The 18,069-nt window shown below is 34.9% G+C and overlaps 1 protein-coding gene across 1 annotated transcript in view; it reads left to right on the plus strand.

Annotated features, from left to right (window-relative positions):
- LOC109727525 overlaps positions 1–17,837 on the plus strand; it is a 22,114-nt gene extending 4,277 nt beyond the window's left edge. Inside the window, exon 10 of the mRNA XM_020257668.1 lies at positions 17,645–17,837. Coding sequence (XP_020113257.1) covers positions 17,645–17,701 — 57 coding nt within the window. The 3' untranslated portion in view covers positions 17,702–17,837. The remainder of the gene's footprint in view (positions 1–17,644) is intronic.

Consider the following 18,069-nt stretch of genomic DNA (forward strand, 5'->3'; position numbering starts at 1 on the left):
GTCATCATCTCTCGACGATCTCTTTTGTCTTCGGTTTTTTTTTTTTTTGTCTCAAAGTATATGTATCAAGTCTAGGTTTTATGTTTCAATGAGCGTGACCGCTCAATTCAGTTGATACATGTATTTGAGCTTTGTTTTGTAGATGGACGTCATCCCGTGGAGATCGAGTCGTGCAGCCCATCCCGAGATTGAGCGCTACGGGAACGGAGCTAGGACTAGGTGTCTGCCACGTCGTCGGCCTTGGACACCGAGACGTTTTTGTATCCATTGTTGACCCGCACTCTTGATGACATTTTTGTTCATCAGGAGTCACCCATGGCGGGTTTTGTTGTAGCCAGTGGGTGATTCAGATGTCTTCCCTCGTTCCTATCATCCTTTTCGTCCTTCATGTGAGATGGCGATAGTTAGTGATGTGATAGTACGAGATGTGATTGGTTGACATCCTTTTCAGTTCAGACTGGGTTAGGTTTAGCCCTGACATTCGTTTCGTAGTAGTGTTTGATTTACAGGTACAGCTGTCGCTTCGTATACAGGAAAAATTTCTTTGTATACGGCGGATTTGTCGGCGTGCCCGGGAAACGGTAATCCGGGGCGTGACAAAGTTATTTTCTGGATCTATTTTTCGCCGTTCCGATTTTAACAGTGAATGCTTGTAATAGCAAATAAATTTATGTTTTTGATACTTCCTTATGCAATCTTTGGTTGAAATGTCTTCCTGGTTGGAACTTCGTACATTGTATTGAGTGCGACGTCTTGGACGTATAAGGGAGATTCTGTCTGCGGTACAAGAAAAATTCTGTCTGTTCGGCGGTCTGTTGGCGTGCCCAAATCCGACTAAATAGGCGAGGCATGGGACGTGACACCGGCAATTGATAGTTTCAACCTAAAATTTCAAGCATACAACTGAGGAAGTCCAGTCATTTGCACTGTAATAACGTTTATGAAACTCACACCATGCTGCAAGTTTACTAATCTATACTTGACGGGCATTTTTAATCTTCGAAATCTTCATTTGTTCTATCGCTGAATATGATAGTTTGAGAAATCCGTGAATCTTCTTCAGGCTGCTTAGGAAGGATATAGTGGTTATCTGCCAACACTAGGGCAGAGTCAGCCTTAATGTAGTATTATTATTATTATTATTATAATCAGGTTTATTTAGTAGTTCGTACATGTAATACATACGGTCGTGTGGCTACCTAATCGAGCTAGTTTTTAGGGACGTGCAAGTAAATAGTCTGTGCATAAGCAGGAATATGGCGAATAAAACATGATCATGCGACTCAGTGTAACTTATCGATGTAGAGCTTTTGTGCAGTTGGATATGAACGCAGGAGTGAACATTACAATGTAGCAAGAAAGTTTTATTTTAATTTAGGATAATTATCTATCTATATCTATACATTATTTCTTATAAAATTTGCCACATGATAGTTCCTCTTTCACCTTTCCTTTTCTTCTCTTCTTACTCTTTGATGCTTTGCCTTTTCACCTCTCATCTCAATCTGATGGTTCGTTTTTTCACCCACCCATTTTTTAATTAATGCGTTCATATTGTTTATTGTCATCTAAATAAATTACTTTTATAAAAAAAAGAGTAAAATAAGATCTCTTCATACTTTTTTTTTTTCATACTATTTGTATTTATTGATGTCTTGTGGTAAATCAAAATATTTTAAAATTTTTATTTTATCAATCTTCTGTTTTTTATAGTATTAGTCCACTGCAATGTGTGGGTAACTTCACTAGTATAAGAATTTTCTATTATCTTCTCGACGTGCAACTACTGGGTAAAACAACGTGCCTGTGATGCCCCACTTTTTACGGAGTCATCCATCCTAGGACTACTCTAGCCCTAGTATGCTTAACTGTTTTAATCTTTTAGGGCCTAACCACTGATCAAAATACTATAGTCGGTCGTCAGACTCACAAGTATTAGGCGATGTGAGACCAGTGTTTGAAAAGGCGCGCCTGAGGCGCGCGCCTCAGCGCCTAGGCGCGAGGCGCGGGCCTCAGCGCCTCAGCAATAGCGAGGCGCGGCGCTATTGCTAAGGCGCGCGCCTCAGCATATTTAATATTTTTTGGATTTTGGATTAAGGTTTTCTGATTGTTGGGTTTCGGGTATAAATTTTATGTTTTAACCCGATAAGCTTAGTAAAAGATTCTATAAGAAACATAAAAAAAAAAAACCCTAATGAAATCATCTACTGCCCTCTCCTTCTACCGCCCTCCTCTCCTTATCCCTTCTCTGTCCGTGGGCAACTTGGCATCCAGCAAGCATCCGCAGTAGTAAGAAGCAAGGAGGAGTAGTGGTCAGCACTTAGCAAGCATCCATTGTCAAGAGCAGCATCAGTTTTTTTATTTGCAGCGGCACTGCAGCAGCAGAAACAGGAGCAGTGGCAGCAAGAAAACAAGAACAAGCAGCAATCAAGTAAGTATTGCCTCTATACTCCAATATTTTTCCTTTGAATCTATTTTTTAGTTATTTTTTTTAGGATTTGATGTATTTTTGAGATTTTTCTTTTTTTTCCCATATGTTTTTACTTTTTTTGTTTCGATTGCATATTTCTTGATCCAATTTTTTGTTTTGAACTTGTTNATTAAACTTTGAAGTTGAGTGGATAATTCAAAATATGAAACTAAATTTTAATTTATTCAAATTCAAACTTAAAATTACAATTTAAATTTTAATTTGAATCCATAAATTTAATTTAAGTTTGAAATAAAATTTGAATAAAACTTTATATAAATTAAAATTTAATTTAAATTCAAATTCATAAGTTAGATTCGAAATACTTGATTAAATTTCAATTTTTAATTTAGGTTTAAATTAAAATTTAAAATTATATATTTAATTTTTAAATTTTAACTCATATTTTAATTAAAAAAATTGAAAATAAATTTAATCTGAATAAATATCCATTCCGTCCGGATTCAACTTTCAATCCGGCCTTCTAGGCTGGATTGAAAAAGAGGTGATTGGGGGATTTCCATTCCACTCAGGAATCGGAATCGGAATGGAACTCCCGCGTACCAAACACCCACAAACGGATTTACCCATTCCGATTCCGATTCCAGGGTGAAAAAAAAGCGAACCAAACACGCCCTAATATCAATTGTGACGCTCCACTTCTCAAGGAGTTATCCATCCTAGGACTACTCTAGTCCTAACACCCTTAACTCTTTTAAACTCTTGGGCCTAGCCACTGTCCAAAATGTTATATCTGCGTTAAGAGATTTAGCCCTATTATATTATACTAGTGCAGAAACCCGCGCGATGCAGCGGGTAGATAATGAAATTCAAAATTCAAAATTTTAAAAAATAAGATTATAGTTAGAATTCTAAATACTAATTTTTCTAAATTATAAAATTTTGAATGAAAGTTATATGGCTCCAAAACAGCACTATTCTTCAATAAATGTGGTTAGAAACTTTAGAATTTTATCAAATTCTAAAATTCATAGTATATAGTCCATACTATTAGGGATGCAAATGGGGCGGATCCGGGGGCGGGGGAGTTCCCCCACCTCCCCCTCCATTTCTTATCTGGGCGGGGCGGATTAGGCGCGGGTTACTTTTTATTTTATTTTTGGCTCCCACTTACCGCTCCATTCGGGGCGGATCGGGACGAGAGCGGGGCGGGAGCGGATTTTTAATAGATCGGGGTAGATTGAAGGAAGAAAAGAGTCTCCCACGTCCCGCTCCATTTACTTGGCGGATCGGGGCGGATTCGGGGCGGGTTATATTTTTCTATATTTTTTGTTCCCACTTACCACCCCATTCGGGGCGGATCGGGGCGGAGCTCCACCAACCTGGATCCATTTGCTCCGTACATACTATAAAGTTCAAAATAAAATAAGTCTATTACACATATTCTTAAAATATTATAGAAATTAGATCTTGTGATAGTTTTGCTGGAAAAATATTTACTTCTCTTCTTCATCGGAATCAGAAAACTGGATTAAACTGCAAATAAGAGTACACATTCAAGTTATTTTCTATTTATATCAAATAAAATATAAACTATGCATTGAATGTTTTAAGGTAATATTTTAAAACTTCTTATGAACAACATAGTTGTATTTTATTTCTTAGATCTTGTTTACCAGGTTAAGATTTTGGAAAGGTGGCATGATATATGTTGTTTGATATATATAATAGAGTTTTAGATGAAAAGGACCTGATAAAATTAGATAGAAAAGGTTAAGAATTCAACAAAAAACTCAATTTATATTCAGAGATGATCATGCACCGTTTAATTTAAAGTGCAATTTGTTAAAATTAGATCATTAGTTAAGTTTTAATTTGTCTATTAAGTTATATTTTGTTATAAGTTGGATTTGAATGAAGCTAAATAATTTAAGTTGATTTGTGGATAGAAATAGCATAAAAAATAAAAAGAAGGTTGTAGATGTAGATAAATCATTAGCAACAACAGCACTATAATATGGCAAAATTAAAATAATTATAAATTTCAAATAAATAATTAATATGACAATATGTAATTATTTCCATAAATCGGCTACCTCTAGGAACCTGCACATCAACAAAAGAATAGAGTTGTTGGCCTGCGACCATAGTAATTCCATATTTGGGAGGAGGTAACGAAAATTGTGCACATATTTTGCAAAATAAACGGCGAAAGTTGATGTCGATATTAACAGTTGATGTCATTTGCTGTCGAAGAATACACGTAGGGCTTTTGTTTTACTTTTAACACGTGTTTTACTTTAAACACATATTCTATTAAATAATAAAGGCAAAGAAAAATATTTAAAAGTAATAAATTCTAACTAAAGCAAAATCATAAATACAAAATTATAAAAACAAAGAAAGTCAATTATAATAAAGACTCTAAACTAAAGACTATATATATATATATATATATATATATATATATATATGTGCACAATTACTCATTTCATAGATATTAGAATTTTAGGTGGATTTCATTATTTTAAAGTTAATATATTATATTTTAAATTGGAAAAGAGTACAACCTACAAATAAAAATCGATTCGATTAAAAAAAAAATAAAAGTAGAGATGAGCCAGTTCAATAAAAATCGGTTTCGACACAAATAATATAACAAAATATGTCATTCAGTTCAAAAAAATAAATAGAAAGAAGAAGAGGTTCAAAAAAGATAATTGAAAGAAAGAAAAAAATCGAATTCAAAGAATATACATAACAAATAGACCAGTTTCGGATTAAAAAATTTAAAAAAATAAAATATGTAAAAAAAAACTTGTTGGTTCGGTTCAAAGAATAATAATAATGAAAGAAAGAAAAAAAATTAGAAAAATTCTAAACTAAGGAAGAAGTGCCACGTCATCTTACAATTCGGGGTTAATAAATGACTCATATCAGGTTACATACGACCCAACCTACAAGCCATTTACCTAACACACACACATATATAGTATGACTCACATCAAAGTGACTAACACAAACCATGCAAACTTATGTGCATCGGCACACTTTAACAGTTAAAAACACAGACACCATTTCTCGATTCTAGTGGGATGCTGGCCTAGAGGATAGACGGCGGGCCGCGCACTTCATGCGCGGTCGGCGGCGTCGACGGGTCGGGGAATCGTTATGTGGATCGCAGTAGCGCGCAGTATGTCTCCTTCTTGAGCGGTGAAGCCAGGACGCCAGCAAGAGTCAGTCCCAGCAGTGATGCTCGATGACGCGAATGGCCCGGCAGCAGCTCGGGCCCAGGTACGTTTCGCTGTTGAGGAGAAGAGGATCACCTCTCCGCGCAAGACCAAGAGCTCCACCAGTGAGTCCCAGCAGTGCTTCATGCGCGTCGACTGCAGGCGGGCCGAAAGGCCGATCGGGTAATTTAATAATTGTAGGGGGTTAAATTACATGGGGTAGATGAAGGCGGCAAAAGCAGCTATAATTGAAAGAAAAAGAAAAAAAAAAATTAGAAAAACCCTAAACTAAGGAGGAAGGACCACGTCATCTGAACACGGTTGCGAGGGAGGATGCCTGCAAGCCAAGATGAAAATAGATTGTTTGAAGAGAGAAGCCATGAGAAACTTACAGTAGAGACACTCTGTGAGTGATCATATGAATAAATAGATGTTCATGAAAATATTCATATTTATAGAGGTGGAATCGATTAATAAATAATTAAAGGAAAATGAAAAGTGAAAGGGCATCGCACATATATACGTTTTAAGGAATGTAAGAAGGTCTCTTAGATTGAGGTGTAATAATAATTAATCAATTAATGCCGTGTGGAAAACAATTAAGGGATTTGTAACATCTTAATTAATTATTACGGAATGTGGAGGGTTTTTAATTAAGCTATGGGCAAAATTTCGGGTCATATGTGGACTCGAGCCGGGTTAAGATTATGTAGACGCAGGTTAATTTTGTTGATTGGTTGTTGATTTGGGTCAAGTTAAAACCAACAATACAGCCCTAACCTAGTGTTTGACTCTTGAAAAACCAGCGTGAAAAATTATTTTTAAAAAAATTTATTGTTTATTTTTCATAAAAAACACATTTTCCATAATTTTTTATTTCTCTGATAAAAAATTTAGAAAAGTAAAATACTATTCTTTTATGAAATTGAAAAAATGAAAATTATTTTTTTTGTTAGAAAATTATTTTCACAAATAATTTATAGAAAAAAACTAAACACCTCTTAAGAGATTTAGTATTAATTATGATGTACATATTATGAATAGTTTTAATTAATGGAGAATAACTTGAGAAGTAGAAGAACCATTAGAAACGGTAACATTATTCTTTGTCACAATTATTATATTAAGGATTAGTAACACATCAATCACTAATGAGCATGCTCTATATATTGAAAGAAAGAAAAAAAATAGAAAAGTCCTAATTTTAGGTTTTATAAAAAATATAAATTTGTGAAGATTAGATATTTTAAATTTGTGAAAGAGAATTTTAGGTTATATAAAAAAAAAAAAGTGAGATATTTATAAAAAAAATGAAAGGAGAAAAGTTATACTTCGAGAAAAAATTTAGTAAAATAATAATGTACATATATATTTATATATATTTTAGGTTTCTAGGGTTTTTTTAAAAAAATCTAAAACTAAGGATTTCCATATAAATTAATGCATGAATATCGTGAACGGTTGAGAAATGCTTTAAAGTGGTTCTTAACCCTATATCTAAGACATATTGTAGGATTTATGAGGATTTTAATGAGGATAAAGGAATAGAAAATGATTGTGAAGGAGGATGAAAGGATAAAGGATTCTTGCCACAGTGGCAAGAAAGATTGTGCTTTATTTAGAGTTATAGATTATATAGTATAATATATACTATATATACTAATAATGCTCTATGCTTTTAAAAGTACCAAGTTGTTGGTGGTTGTAGATTTTTAGCCATTGGATTAAGCAATGTGCGGTTAGATGACGTGGCCCCCTAGGTTGAGTGGGGTGGTTGGTTGAATAGTATAATCTAAACGGTTGAAAAGATGATCAAAAGCATAAATCTAATGGTAAAAATACAAGCATCAAGTGTTTCGTGCTTTTACAAGCACCATAGCGGACTCTTATATATATATATATATATAATATATATATATATATAGGCCAAGGTACTATACTATTGAGTATTGAGCCCTCGTACTCATAAGTTTGTTTTCGATGATAGAGGTCCGAATCGACGTTCCACTCCGTTAAATATGATCTACAGTATCTGAAACTTCTAGAAAATAAATTTCGTAAAGTTTTGAAACATCATAATAAAGTCCATTCAAGTGGGTATAAAATGAACGGTCAAATCGAACGACGTCCTAAAAAAGGAATGATCGGATCTTCAATTCAAGATCGGAGTTATTGATCTTTATCTATATAGTGAATAGAATTTTCTATCAAAAGTTCAACAAATTCCGATCCTTTTACACCGTTAAAACTAGCAGTATTCTCATACCGGCCGTTAAAAATTGTCAAATTTGTGACCTCTTGATCGTAAGGTAAATGATGTCGAAAATTATAAATTTAGTTTTTAGAAGTTTTAAATGCTGTAAATAACGTTTAACGGTGTAGATCGTCGATTCGGAAGCTCTATCATCGAAACAACTTATGATACCACGGGCGATCGTATCATAATAGTATAGTAGCCGGACCTATATATATATATAATATATATTATATAGTATATATTATATATATATATATATATATATAGTCTGGCTGTGATACTATCGATAGCCACCACAGGGCTTGGTGCTATCGAGCTTTTTCACGTTAGATTTAACCCTTTGATCAGTTTTATCCGTTAGATTATACTATTCAACCAACCACCCACTCAACCCTAAAGGGCCACATCATCATGACCGCACATTTCTCAATCCAAAGATTAAAAAACTAATAGCACCAATGACTTAGTGCTATTAATAGGTATTCCAGCCTAATTTTATATATATATATATATATATATATATTAGGTAAATTGCATTGTTACCTCTTGAAACTTTTGCAAGTTTTACTTTACCCTCGAAGTCCTAAAATGGAATCTAACATCTAAACTCTAAGGTATCGTTTGGTTCGGGGATAAGCAAAAAGTGGTTATTCAGGAATAGGTATAAATTAGGTATAAGCGGGGATTAGATCAATTTTGCGTTTGATGAAAATTGGGTTATTCCTGAGAATAAAAAAAATCACGTTTGATTAGTAACATGGATAAGAAAGATAGTGATTTTATAAATAAAAAATAATCATATTATCCTCTATTATATTGAATTTAATTTTGAAATTAATTTAAATTTTAAAACTTAAATTTAAATTCGAAATTTAAATGAAAATTTTAATTCAATTTTAAATTTAAATTTCAAACTTTAAATTTAAGATCAAATTTATATTTGAAAAATATAAAATATCAAATTTTAAATTTCAAAATTAAAATATCAAAATTTAAATTTAAAATTTAATTAATATTTATATTTAAATTATAACTTTAATTTTGAGATTATAAATTATAAATTTTAAAATTTTAAATTTTTAATTTTTAAATTTTTTAAAATAAGAATAGGGGTGGAACAATTAATAAAATAATTTATTATCATAAATTTATAATTTTTTAATTCTACTTAAACTTAAATTTTAATAAAAAAATTTATATAATATTTAATATAATTTATTTAATAATTTATTATAATATTTAAATATAAATAATATGTATTAATATAGTACAATTAATAATTTTATAATAAAAATAATGTATTATAATATATAACATATTATATTTATATAATTGTTTTAATTCAATTTATAATTTTAATTAAGTTTGAAATTAAGCATTGAAATAGTACTTATTCCACCAAAATGGTGGAATAGCAAATCCCTCGCTATTCCGGAATAATCGGGAATAGCAAGTTTGACCGGGATAAAAATATCCCGGCCAAATTTCACCCCGTTGCGAAATAACGGGATAACTTTCGTTACTCCCGCTTATCCCCCGAACCAAATGGAGCCTAATATTTCATTCGTTTTACCCCTTCCTCAGTTTTCCGTCAAACTCCATTAACCGAAAACGGACGGAATGGTAAAACAATGAAATATTAGAATGTCTATTTTAGAAGTTTGGGGGTTAGTAAAACTCGCAAAGATTCAGGAGGTAGTAGTGCAATTTACCTGTAGGGCACTCTTGACTATAAATTATTTTTATAATATGCTACTTATGGATTGACTACTAACACTCAAGTTAGTGATATGCTTGATTTTGAATTTATATATATATATTTCTGTCTAAAATAAATCATACCATAATTTATCCTATATTTTATTATAGGAGCAATTGCTATATACCCCTGAAAAGCTCTCGGTTCTAATATTGAAAATACCCTTCTTATGTTCAAGTTCTTTTAATATACCCCTGGAGTTAAATTCCGTTAGTAAGGTGTTAACAGTTGCCGTTATCTCTGAAAAATTACCATTTTGCCCATTTTAATATACCCTTTACTCGTAACTAACTTTCTTATATACCCTTCATATAGCAAATACTTTTCTTATTTGCCCTTCAAATATCAATTAATTAATTAAGCACGTCGGGAGCGAGCAGATGAACGGATTAGATTGATCGCAGCTAACCAACCTTGGTGGCTGGAGGCATAGTTAGTTTATTCGATTCGGCAAAAATTTGGTATGGATATAATTCGGATAAAATTCGTCTTTTAATTTTTAAATTCATTGAAAATACGGCTAAAAAATGGATTCGGCAATTATTCGGATACATGATTTATACGGTATTATACGTTCACCAATTAAAAATTCGGGATCAAAAATTCGACTATATAATAAATATAAAATAATTAATATACTATAATATTATTATTATAATTTTTATATATAGATTAAATATATTTAAAATATTATAACATATATTAATAATATATAAGAGTTATATTTAAATATTAATAAATAATTACAATTTATTAATAAAATATTATATAATAATATTTTATATAAAATAAAATACTATATGAATATATATTTATAAATAAATTTATATATATATATACATTATATATATATTCATATAATATAATAATATATAATATATATAACAATATAATATATTATATATACTATGATATATATGTATATACTGTTCTAGTAATATACATATAATATATATATATATACATTATATATGTATATATATATATATTATGATATATATATATATGTATATATATATTATATAGTTAGCTATGGTGCTGTAAAGGCACCAAGCACTTGGTGCTTGTAAGTTTTTTACGTTAGATCTACTCTTCGGATCATTTCAACCATTAGATTATACTATTCACAACCACCACTCAACCCTAGGGGCTCACATCATCGCTAACCGCATATCTTTTAATCCAATGGCTAAAAATCTACAAGCACCAATAACTTGGTACTTTAAAAGTATAGGAGCTCAATTTTATATATATATTATATATAATATAGATAATATATAATGAGAGGGAGGTCCACCGTGGACCTCCCTCTCATCCGGTCCACGAGGCCAAACTGACCTCATGGACCACGCACACTCGCTGCTCCCCTCCGCGCGCAACACCGCGCTATTTCTCCCCTCCGCGGGCAACACCGCGCCCTTTTGCTCCCAACAGGCGGACGACAACGGGTGGACGGCACGCGGACGGCCTTAGGCGAGACTGGATCGTCGCTGCGGCCCTCTTGCTCCCGGCGTCTGCCAAGGCGGCGGAGGAGGAGGAGGACGATGACGACGAGAGCGGTGGTGATGAGCTGCTGGCGCTCGCGGTGGCCGGCGGCGGGGACCCACGTGCATCGAACATCGGGACGGTGAGCTGCTGCCGCTGAGGATGCCCGGCGCGTCGAACATCGGGACGGGCTTCCTCATGTAGAAGATGGCGGCGACGGGTCTGCTAGGGAGCTGCGGCTGGGGCTGCAAGAACTGGATGCTGGAGGCGGCGGCACCAGGCTTGAGGGTAATGAGGCCAAGTTGGGAAAGAAAGAGATGATAACTAAAGGGAATAGTTTAATAAAGTAGGGGCAAAATAGGTATTTTAATTAGGTTTTAACTCTGGTATACTTTTAATCCATGTTTAACTCCAGTTAGGTTAACAGGGGATAACTGCGGAGGTATTTTGGAATAACGGTGGAATATATGAGTATTTTAGAAAAAAAAAAGGGGTAAATCGGATATTTTCAAACGTATGAGGGGTATATAGGCAATTATCCCTTTATTGTAATAAAATAAATGCGAAAAAAATAAATTATAGTGGCTTAAAGATAAGAAAAGAGCGATACTAACTACCTACGATGTTCGAACACTCGACTATCCTGGTGTACTTGTTAATATGGTTGATTTACAATAGGTGTCCTCACTCGGATATAGAGATTTTAATTCTCAGTTAATTTTCTGTAGTACTCGTTTGTCTCTTTTATCTTTAGAAGTATTGTTCTAGGAAATACATTTATTTTCTATGAAACTATGCAATGTAATTTTATTGTAGCCTAAAATAAAATTTTTGTACTTCATTTCAGCCAATTAAAAATTTTAAAAATAAAAATATAAAATAATATTTTATAATAAATTAAAATTTTAAAAAATAAATTAGTGATGTTAGATTAAGATATACTGAATATCATCTCATTCTTCAAATATCGATAGCGGTCTAATTCATTTGCTTTTTTTAAAAAAAAATTTAATATTTTTTTCTTGGAACTCTCACTTGTCAAAGGGGTAAATTGCACTGTTACCTCCTGAACTTTTGGCAAGTTTCACTTAACCCCCCAAACTTCTAAAATATGCATCTAACACCCTAAACTCTAATATTTCATTCCCCTTTCGTTAGTTTCTGGTTAACGGAGCTTGACAAAAAACTGACGGAATGGGTAAAATGAATGAAATATTAGAGCTTAGAGTGTTAGATGTTCATTTTAGGAGTTTGAGGGGTAAAGTGAAGCTTTCCCAAAAGTTCAGGAGGCAACAATGCAATTTACCCAAAAGGAGGAGAACTAGGTGGACTTCGAGGAGAGTTTTGACGCTGACGAAGGAGACTTGACCAAAGAAGGAGATGACTTCATGAACCAAATGTTAGATGTATGCCCTAGAAGCCAACCAGGCCGACACATATATTCTTTCTAGGATATAAATTTGTATTTGATTTTAAAATATTATGAATATATTTGGGTTTTTATTTCTATTCATGTTGTGTATGTGTCTATGAATCGTCTAAGGAATTAATAAGATGATGACATATATTCTCAAGAGTTGAGAATTTGAGACATGTGTCATTGGTGGTTAATTCCTAAATGCTCTCGATCAATGGATCATCACGGGGACGGTGATTGATCCGGAGAGATTGGTGCATAGGTCGCTTCCCTTTTGGTTAGACGGGTCTCGAGTCAACAGTGTGGGGACACTGAAGCGAATATGTAGGTGGTTGTTAGAGAACAAAGGTACCGAGCGTGACCAACGCGAGAAGTCACTTGGATGTCTATTCACTCGTCAGTGACTTACTCATGTTGCAGTAGCGTGACTGGTCCTTTGACCTGCGGTGCCTCAACTATTCACAATGAGGTTACTGTAGTTTGACTGTACATACACTTGGTCCCTAGCCATTCGGATCCTTGCAGTGCATGTTGGCTGCAGTAGGTTCATTGTAGGAATAGGGTGCACACTTAGATGGAATCTATCTTCCTTAGTAGATAGGGGTGTTAGTCCTATGTGATTTATGAAACCGAGTTTAGAAGACCTTGGCCAGGGCAGAATAAATAGCGGAAAAGGGTTTCCGATATTAGAAACTCGAGTCGAATAAATTTAACATATGACAGACGATGGGGTTTGACGAGTTATTCGATAACCTCCGTCTAGTTGGGACTCATGATAGAAGGATTGTATCACACGGTAACTACACCAAGAGGTTCAATATTCCATTCTACTGGAATGTCACTACATGCTGCTAGGCGTCACTGGTGGATTATGAGACTCATGAGAATTATCTAGATGATCGATAATTCTCATTAGGTTGAGTTGGAATTGTACCGATCCACTGAAAGGAGTTTCAGTGATATTGTTGATAGTGATCAAAATATATCTCACTACCAGATAGAATAGAACTTATAGGGTCACACACATAAGAGGTTGTGATTGATCGGATAGCTAGATCGCGATTATTGAATTGCCGGAGGACTTAATTGTCAATATGTTGATAATTAGACTAATTTGTAATTATTACAAATTAGTGGTATTAAAGTGTAAATGTTACAAGAGAGGACTTGCTAATAGTTAGTAAATTATAAGAGGACTTATGTGCAAATATTGCATTATTAATTTGATATGATCCTAATTGCGTGGTTTTTGAGATTGGATCTCAAGAGTTTTCAAAATCAAATTTGTTTGATTTCTTTTTCCGCTGCGTTTTTACCGTACGCAATTTTCTAAGGGAGAGATTTGACCTTCATGAACCAAAGGGGGAGAGATTTTAACTTCTAATAACTTTTCTAACTTGAATATTTATACATGATTCTGTTTGGAGTTGTACATGTGACTGTTGCATATTTGATTGAAAAAAGACTTCAAGACTCCAAGTCCTAAGTCATAGAGTTTGTCTTAGGAGTTTATATGTAATTTCATTTTTGTTTGGATCTTACACGAGAGAGTTTTGATGTTTTGGTGATGACATTGAACTTCATTTTTTTTTTGGTTTTTAGGTTTTGTCACGAAATTGCCAAAGGGGGGGATTGTTAGGGATTGTATTGGCAAGTTTGGTGATTTGAGTTAGAGTCTTGAAAGGTTCAGTTCGTATTGTCAACGATTGAAGAATCCGCGATTCCAAGAATAACTCAAAAACATCTTACAAAGTGGAATCACGATGCTCAGGTATGAATTAGATGTTTTCCATAGTGATTCATTTGGATTTATGACATTAGAATCATATAAGTAATGATTAGTGGATTAGAAGTGATTTTTGGAACTTATGAATCATTTATAACAATATTTTATATTGAGTTCCGGTACCAGGTTCCAGTTCCTCAAAACCGGATTGAAAAACTTGAATTTTTATACTGAGTACCGGTACCCAATACTGAGTTCTTCAAAATCCGAAAGCAACAATTCTGCAAATTGAATTGTGTACTGGTACCAGATTTAGTATCGATACTGCATCGGCCGAGTACCGATACTCAGCATTAGGAAACTCCTGTTGCATCATGGTGTACCAGTACCCACATCCGAGTACCGGTACTCAATGTATAAGTTTCCTAGTATGACTTTAATCCGACTCTAATTGATTCTAAAGTCTATAAATACAATGGTAGGGTTCTCTATGATGGTGAAGCACTAAGAATTCATGAGAGAGTAACCCTAGAGGCTAGCTTTTTCGTTCTAAACAATTTTCCACAAAATAGCCTCTTTAGGTCAATTTGAGATATTGGAATTCAATATGTATATGTCGAATTGATCTAAGTTTTGCTTAGATACTTTTCTCTGATTCTTCAACGACACTCTACGTAGGATCACCATAGAAACATGAATTTACTCTTTATAAGCAGCATCGTGGATTTGGCGTGATCAAGGCGAGTCGTGGATTCGAATCGCGAGTGCTCGAGGATTCGAGTGGCGTCCGTGGATTCGGACGTGGGGTGTGGACAACCTGATGACGTGCGCAAGATCCGTAGGATGTAAAAGAGAGGTCGAGTCCGTGGAGTCGGTAATTACCTTGTAATCTTTTTCTTTTAGTGGATTGTTTTTTTCCGTGTTGGTCCCGTGGGTTTTTCTCCAAATTGGAGTTTTTCCACTTAAATCTCGGTGTGTTATTTTATTTTCCGCAGTTACTATTATCGCATTGAGATTTGCGTTTTGGCTTACACACCTATTCACCCCCTCTAGATGTTTGAGAGTATCTAGATAGATCCTAAGGTTTTCATAACTTAACACGCGGCCGATCTGGTGCGAAACGACACAAAATCGAGCCATTAGTGGGTTAGTAGTGCGGTTTTTTGTTTTGTTGCTCATGTAATTGATACTATGACTATAAAAAATGTTGTTGAGCCTTGTTATCTGGTCTAGCCTCACGTTTTGTGCCTAACATGGCAACGAGCGCGTTGTGGGTCGTTCGAATACCGAAATAGGTATCACGAGACCCACTTTGAGCCACTTTTGGAGCTACAGCTCTAGTTTTGGTGCATTTTGTTTGCAGCTGTCCCAACACCTAAAATAAGGTGTTTAGGGATAGTGGGTAAGACTTAGAGATGTTTGATTCGACTTGAAACACTTCATGGTCGAAGTGGCATGCCAGTGTACTTATGCGGAAGTCGGCGTACTCGGGAGATCAGTAAAAATGTCCGATATTCTGTTTGTGTCGTGGCATATTGTGGGTGACCTTCTATCACCAATTGGTGATGTCGTGTGGTGTTGTTAGCACTTAGAGCTATTTACATAGCGCATGCATCGTTTGACACCAAAGTGGTGTTCGGATCATCGAAACGATACCTATAGGTTCGGTTATAGCCTTATACGGCAGTTGTCGTTCGGTTTGGCGAACACTTCATGTGTAGTTGTTCCAACACCCAAAGTAGTGCGTCTTGGAACAACAGAATTGTTGTTGTGACATATTGTTGATCGGTTCATCGTTGGGCTTAGTTCTATAAACCGGTTCGTGGGACTATTGTTCTAGTCGTGTCGTGTTATACACGTGAGTATAGGTTGAATGTGTCGGTTGGTGTAGGCGAAATGTATGATACTAATTATGACATTAGTGTTGTTTTCCTAGGCACAGGTGACTTCTAGAAGCATCGATCGAGTCGAGGACTTGGGTACTTAGTGAGGTGGGTGCTCCATTCCAAAGTTGATAAAGTTGTGCCTTACTCTGCCTTTCCCCTTGCTTGTTCTATTCTATATATTGGTTAAGTAGGATGAATTCTCTTGACTTTATATTGGTACATGCTTTCACTCTACATGCTTGTTGCTTATTATGTTGGTTATCGTATTGATTCGCAATCCCTTGATTGAGCTCTCTCATGTAGCTCGTGTGTGACATGTAGAGTAGGTGGTGATATGGTGAAATATCCACCTATTTATGATAGGATCTGATAAATCGGTGTTTACTCCTTGTTGAGTTATGACCTTGTTAGTCGGTTGATCTATCTTCAGTGAGATTGACTTAGTTGATTGGCGTTTACACCATCAGATTTGACCTCGGGGTCGGATGACATATTTCGTCATGATTGGTCTTTAGCATGCTCACCTCTGTTATTTGCATTATCTTTATCTTCCTTATGTACTCATGTAGTGTAGCATGTTAGTTGACCGGGAGAGTTTGGTTCTCAATGTCGTCGTTGACATCCCTTGAGGTTACCTCTTTGCTTCTACTGTCGCCTACGGGCAGTGATTTGACTATTGAGTCTAGATTGTTGGAGCTTTGAGCATACACATATGACCATAGCTTGTATAGCATTGAAGGAGTCTTAGATAGAGATTCTAACCCAGGGTTCTTTAGTTGCCAGTCCAGTGGGAGGTGATGTTTCATAGACAGGGCTCGTCTCTTTGAGTTCTCACCCCCAGACTTGATATACACCGCGCTTAGACAGAGTTAGCGACTTTGGGTGCGAGTTGATGTGTCCCTCCAAAGTGGTATTTGATTTCGGTCTTCGCAATCTAGTGGGAGAGCTTAGGCCGAGTCTTTATGAGTAGCCACAGCGATTGGGTATACTTTGGACTACTCACACGTCCAGTTGATGCATAGTATCTTTATTTGAGTTGTGCATGGTATCTGGTAGCTGTCTAGCTTACAGTAGCAACATCCATCATTTAGTGGGTTATGATATTTGTTATTCATCATCTTGGTACTGTGTTGGCATATGACTTTATTTACAGTAGCGGTATCCCTTTGTATGATTACTCATGACAGTTATTCGCTAATCTTTCTTGCTACTGTGGTTGATTGTGTACCTCATGGTTAGTATCCCAATTCATGTTACAGTAGCGGTATTATTTTGTATTCTAGATCATGACATTTATCTATCTATCTGTGATGCTATTGTAGTTGACTATTTTATTTTTGCTCTTATTTGTTTATCATACTCCTTTGTTTGCCAGTGAGTGCGGCTTGCCTCGTCGACTGATTGCCTCACTGGAAAACATATTTATATGTTTCTCATCCCATTGTTTTTATAGGTGCTACTGACAGTGCGAGTCAGGGCGCGGTGTGAGGATGTGGTTGTTAGCGCTTAGATAGTTCGTGCTGTGGATCTCGATTCTTAGCCTCAAATTACTCCTACTTCATTATGTTGCTATTATGTAGGAATTTACATGATTGTGGTTTGAGTTTAGTTGTATTTGAGTTTTTCCTTTGGTAGTGGTTTAGTCGATTCTGAATTATGATTTTGGATTTACTAGTAGTTGTATAATTAAACTACCTTGTTTTGATTACTTGTAGTGGTTATTTATATGTGCTTCCACGCCGTACATGTATAGAGGAGACTTTGTCCATGCGGACAACCGATACCTTGTGCCTGCGGCGGGTCTGTGCATGTCTCGGGCAAGGTTTACAAATATATATATATATTGATATATATATATATATGATATATATATATAAA

This window comes from Ananas comosus, linkage group 22 (assembly GCF_001540865.1).
Source record: "Ananas comosus cultivar F153 linkage group 22, ASM154086v1, whole genome shotgun sequence".
Taxonomy (NCBI): Eukaryota; Viridiplantae; Streptophyta; class Magnoliopsida; order Poales; family Bromeliaceae; genus Ananas; species Ananas comosus.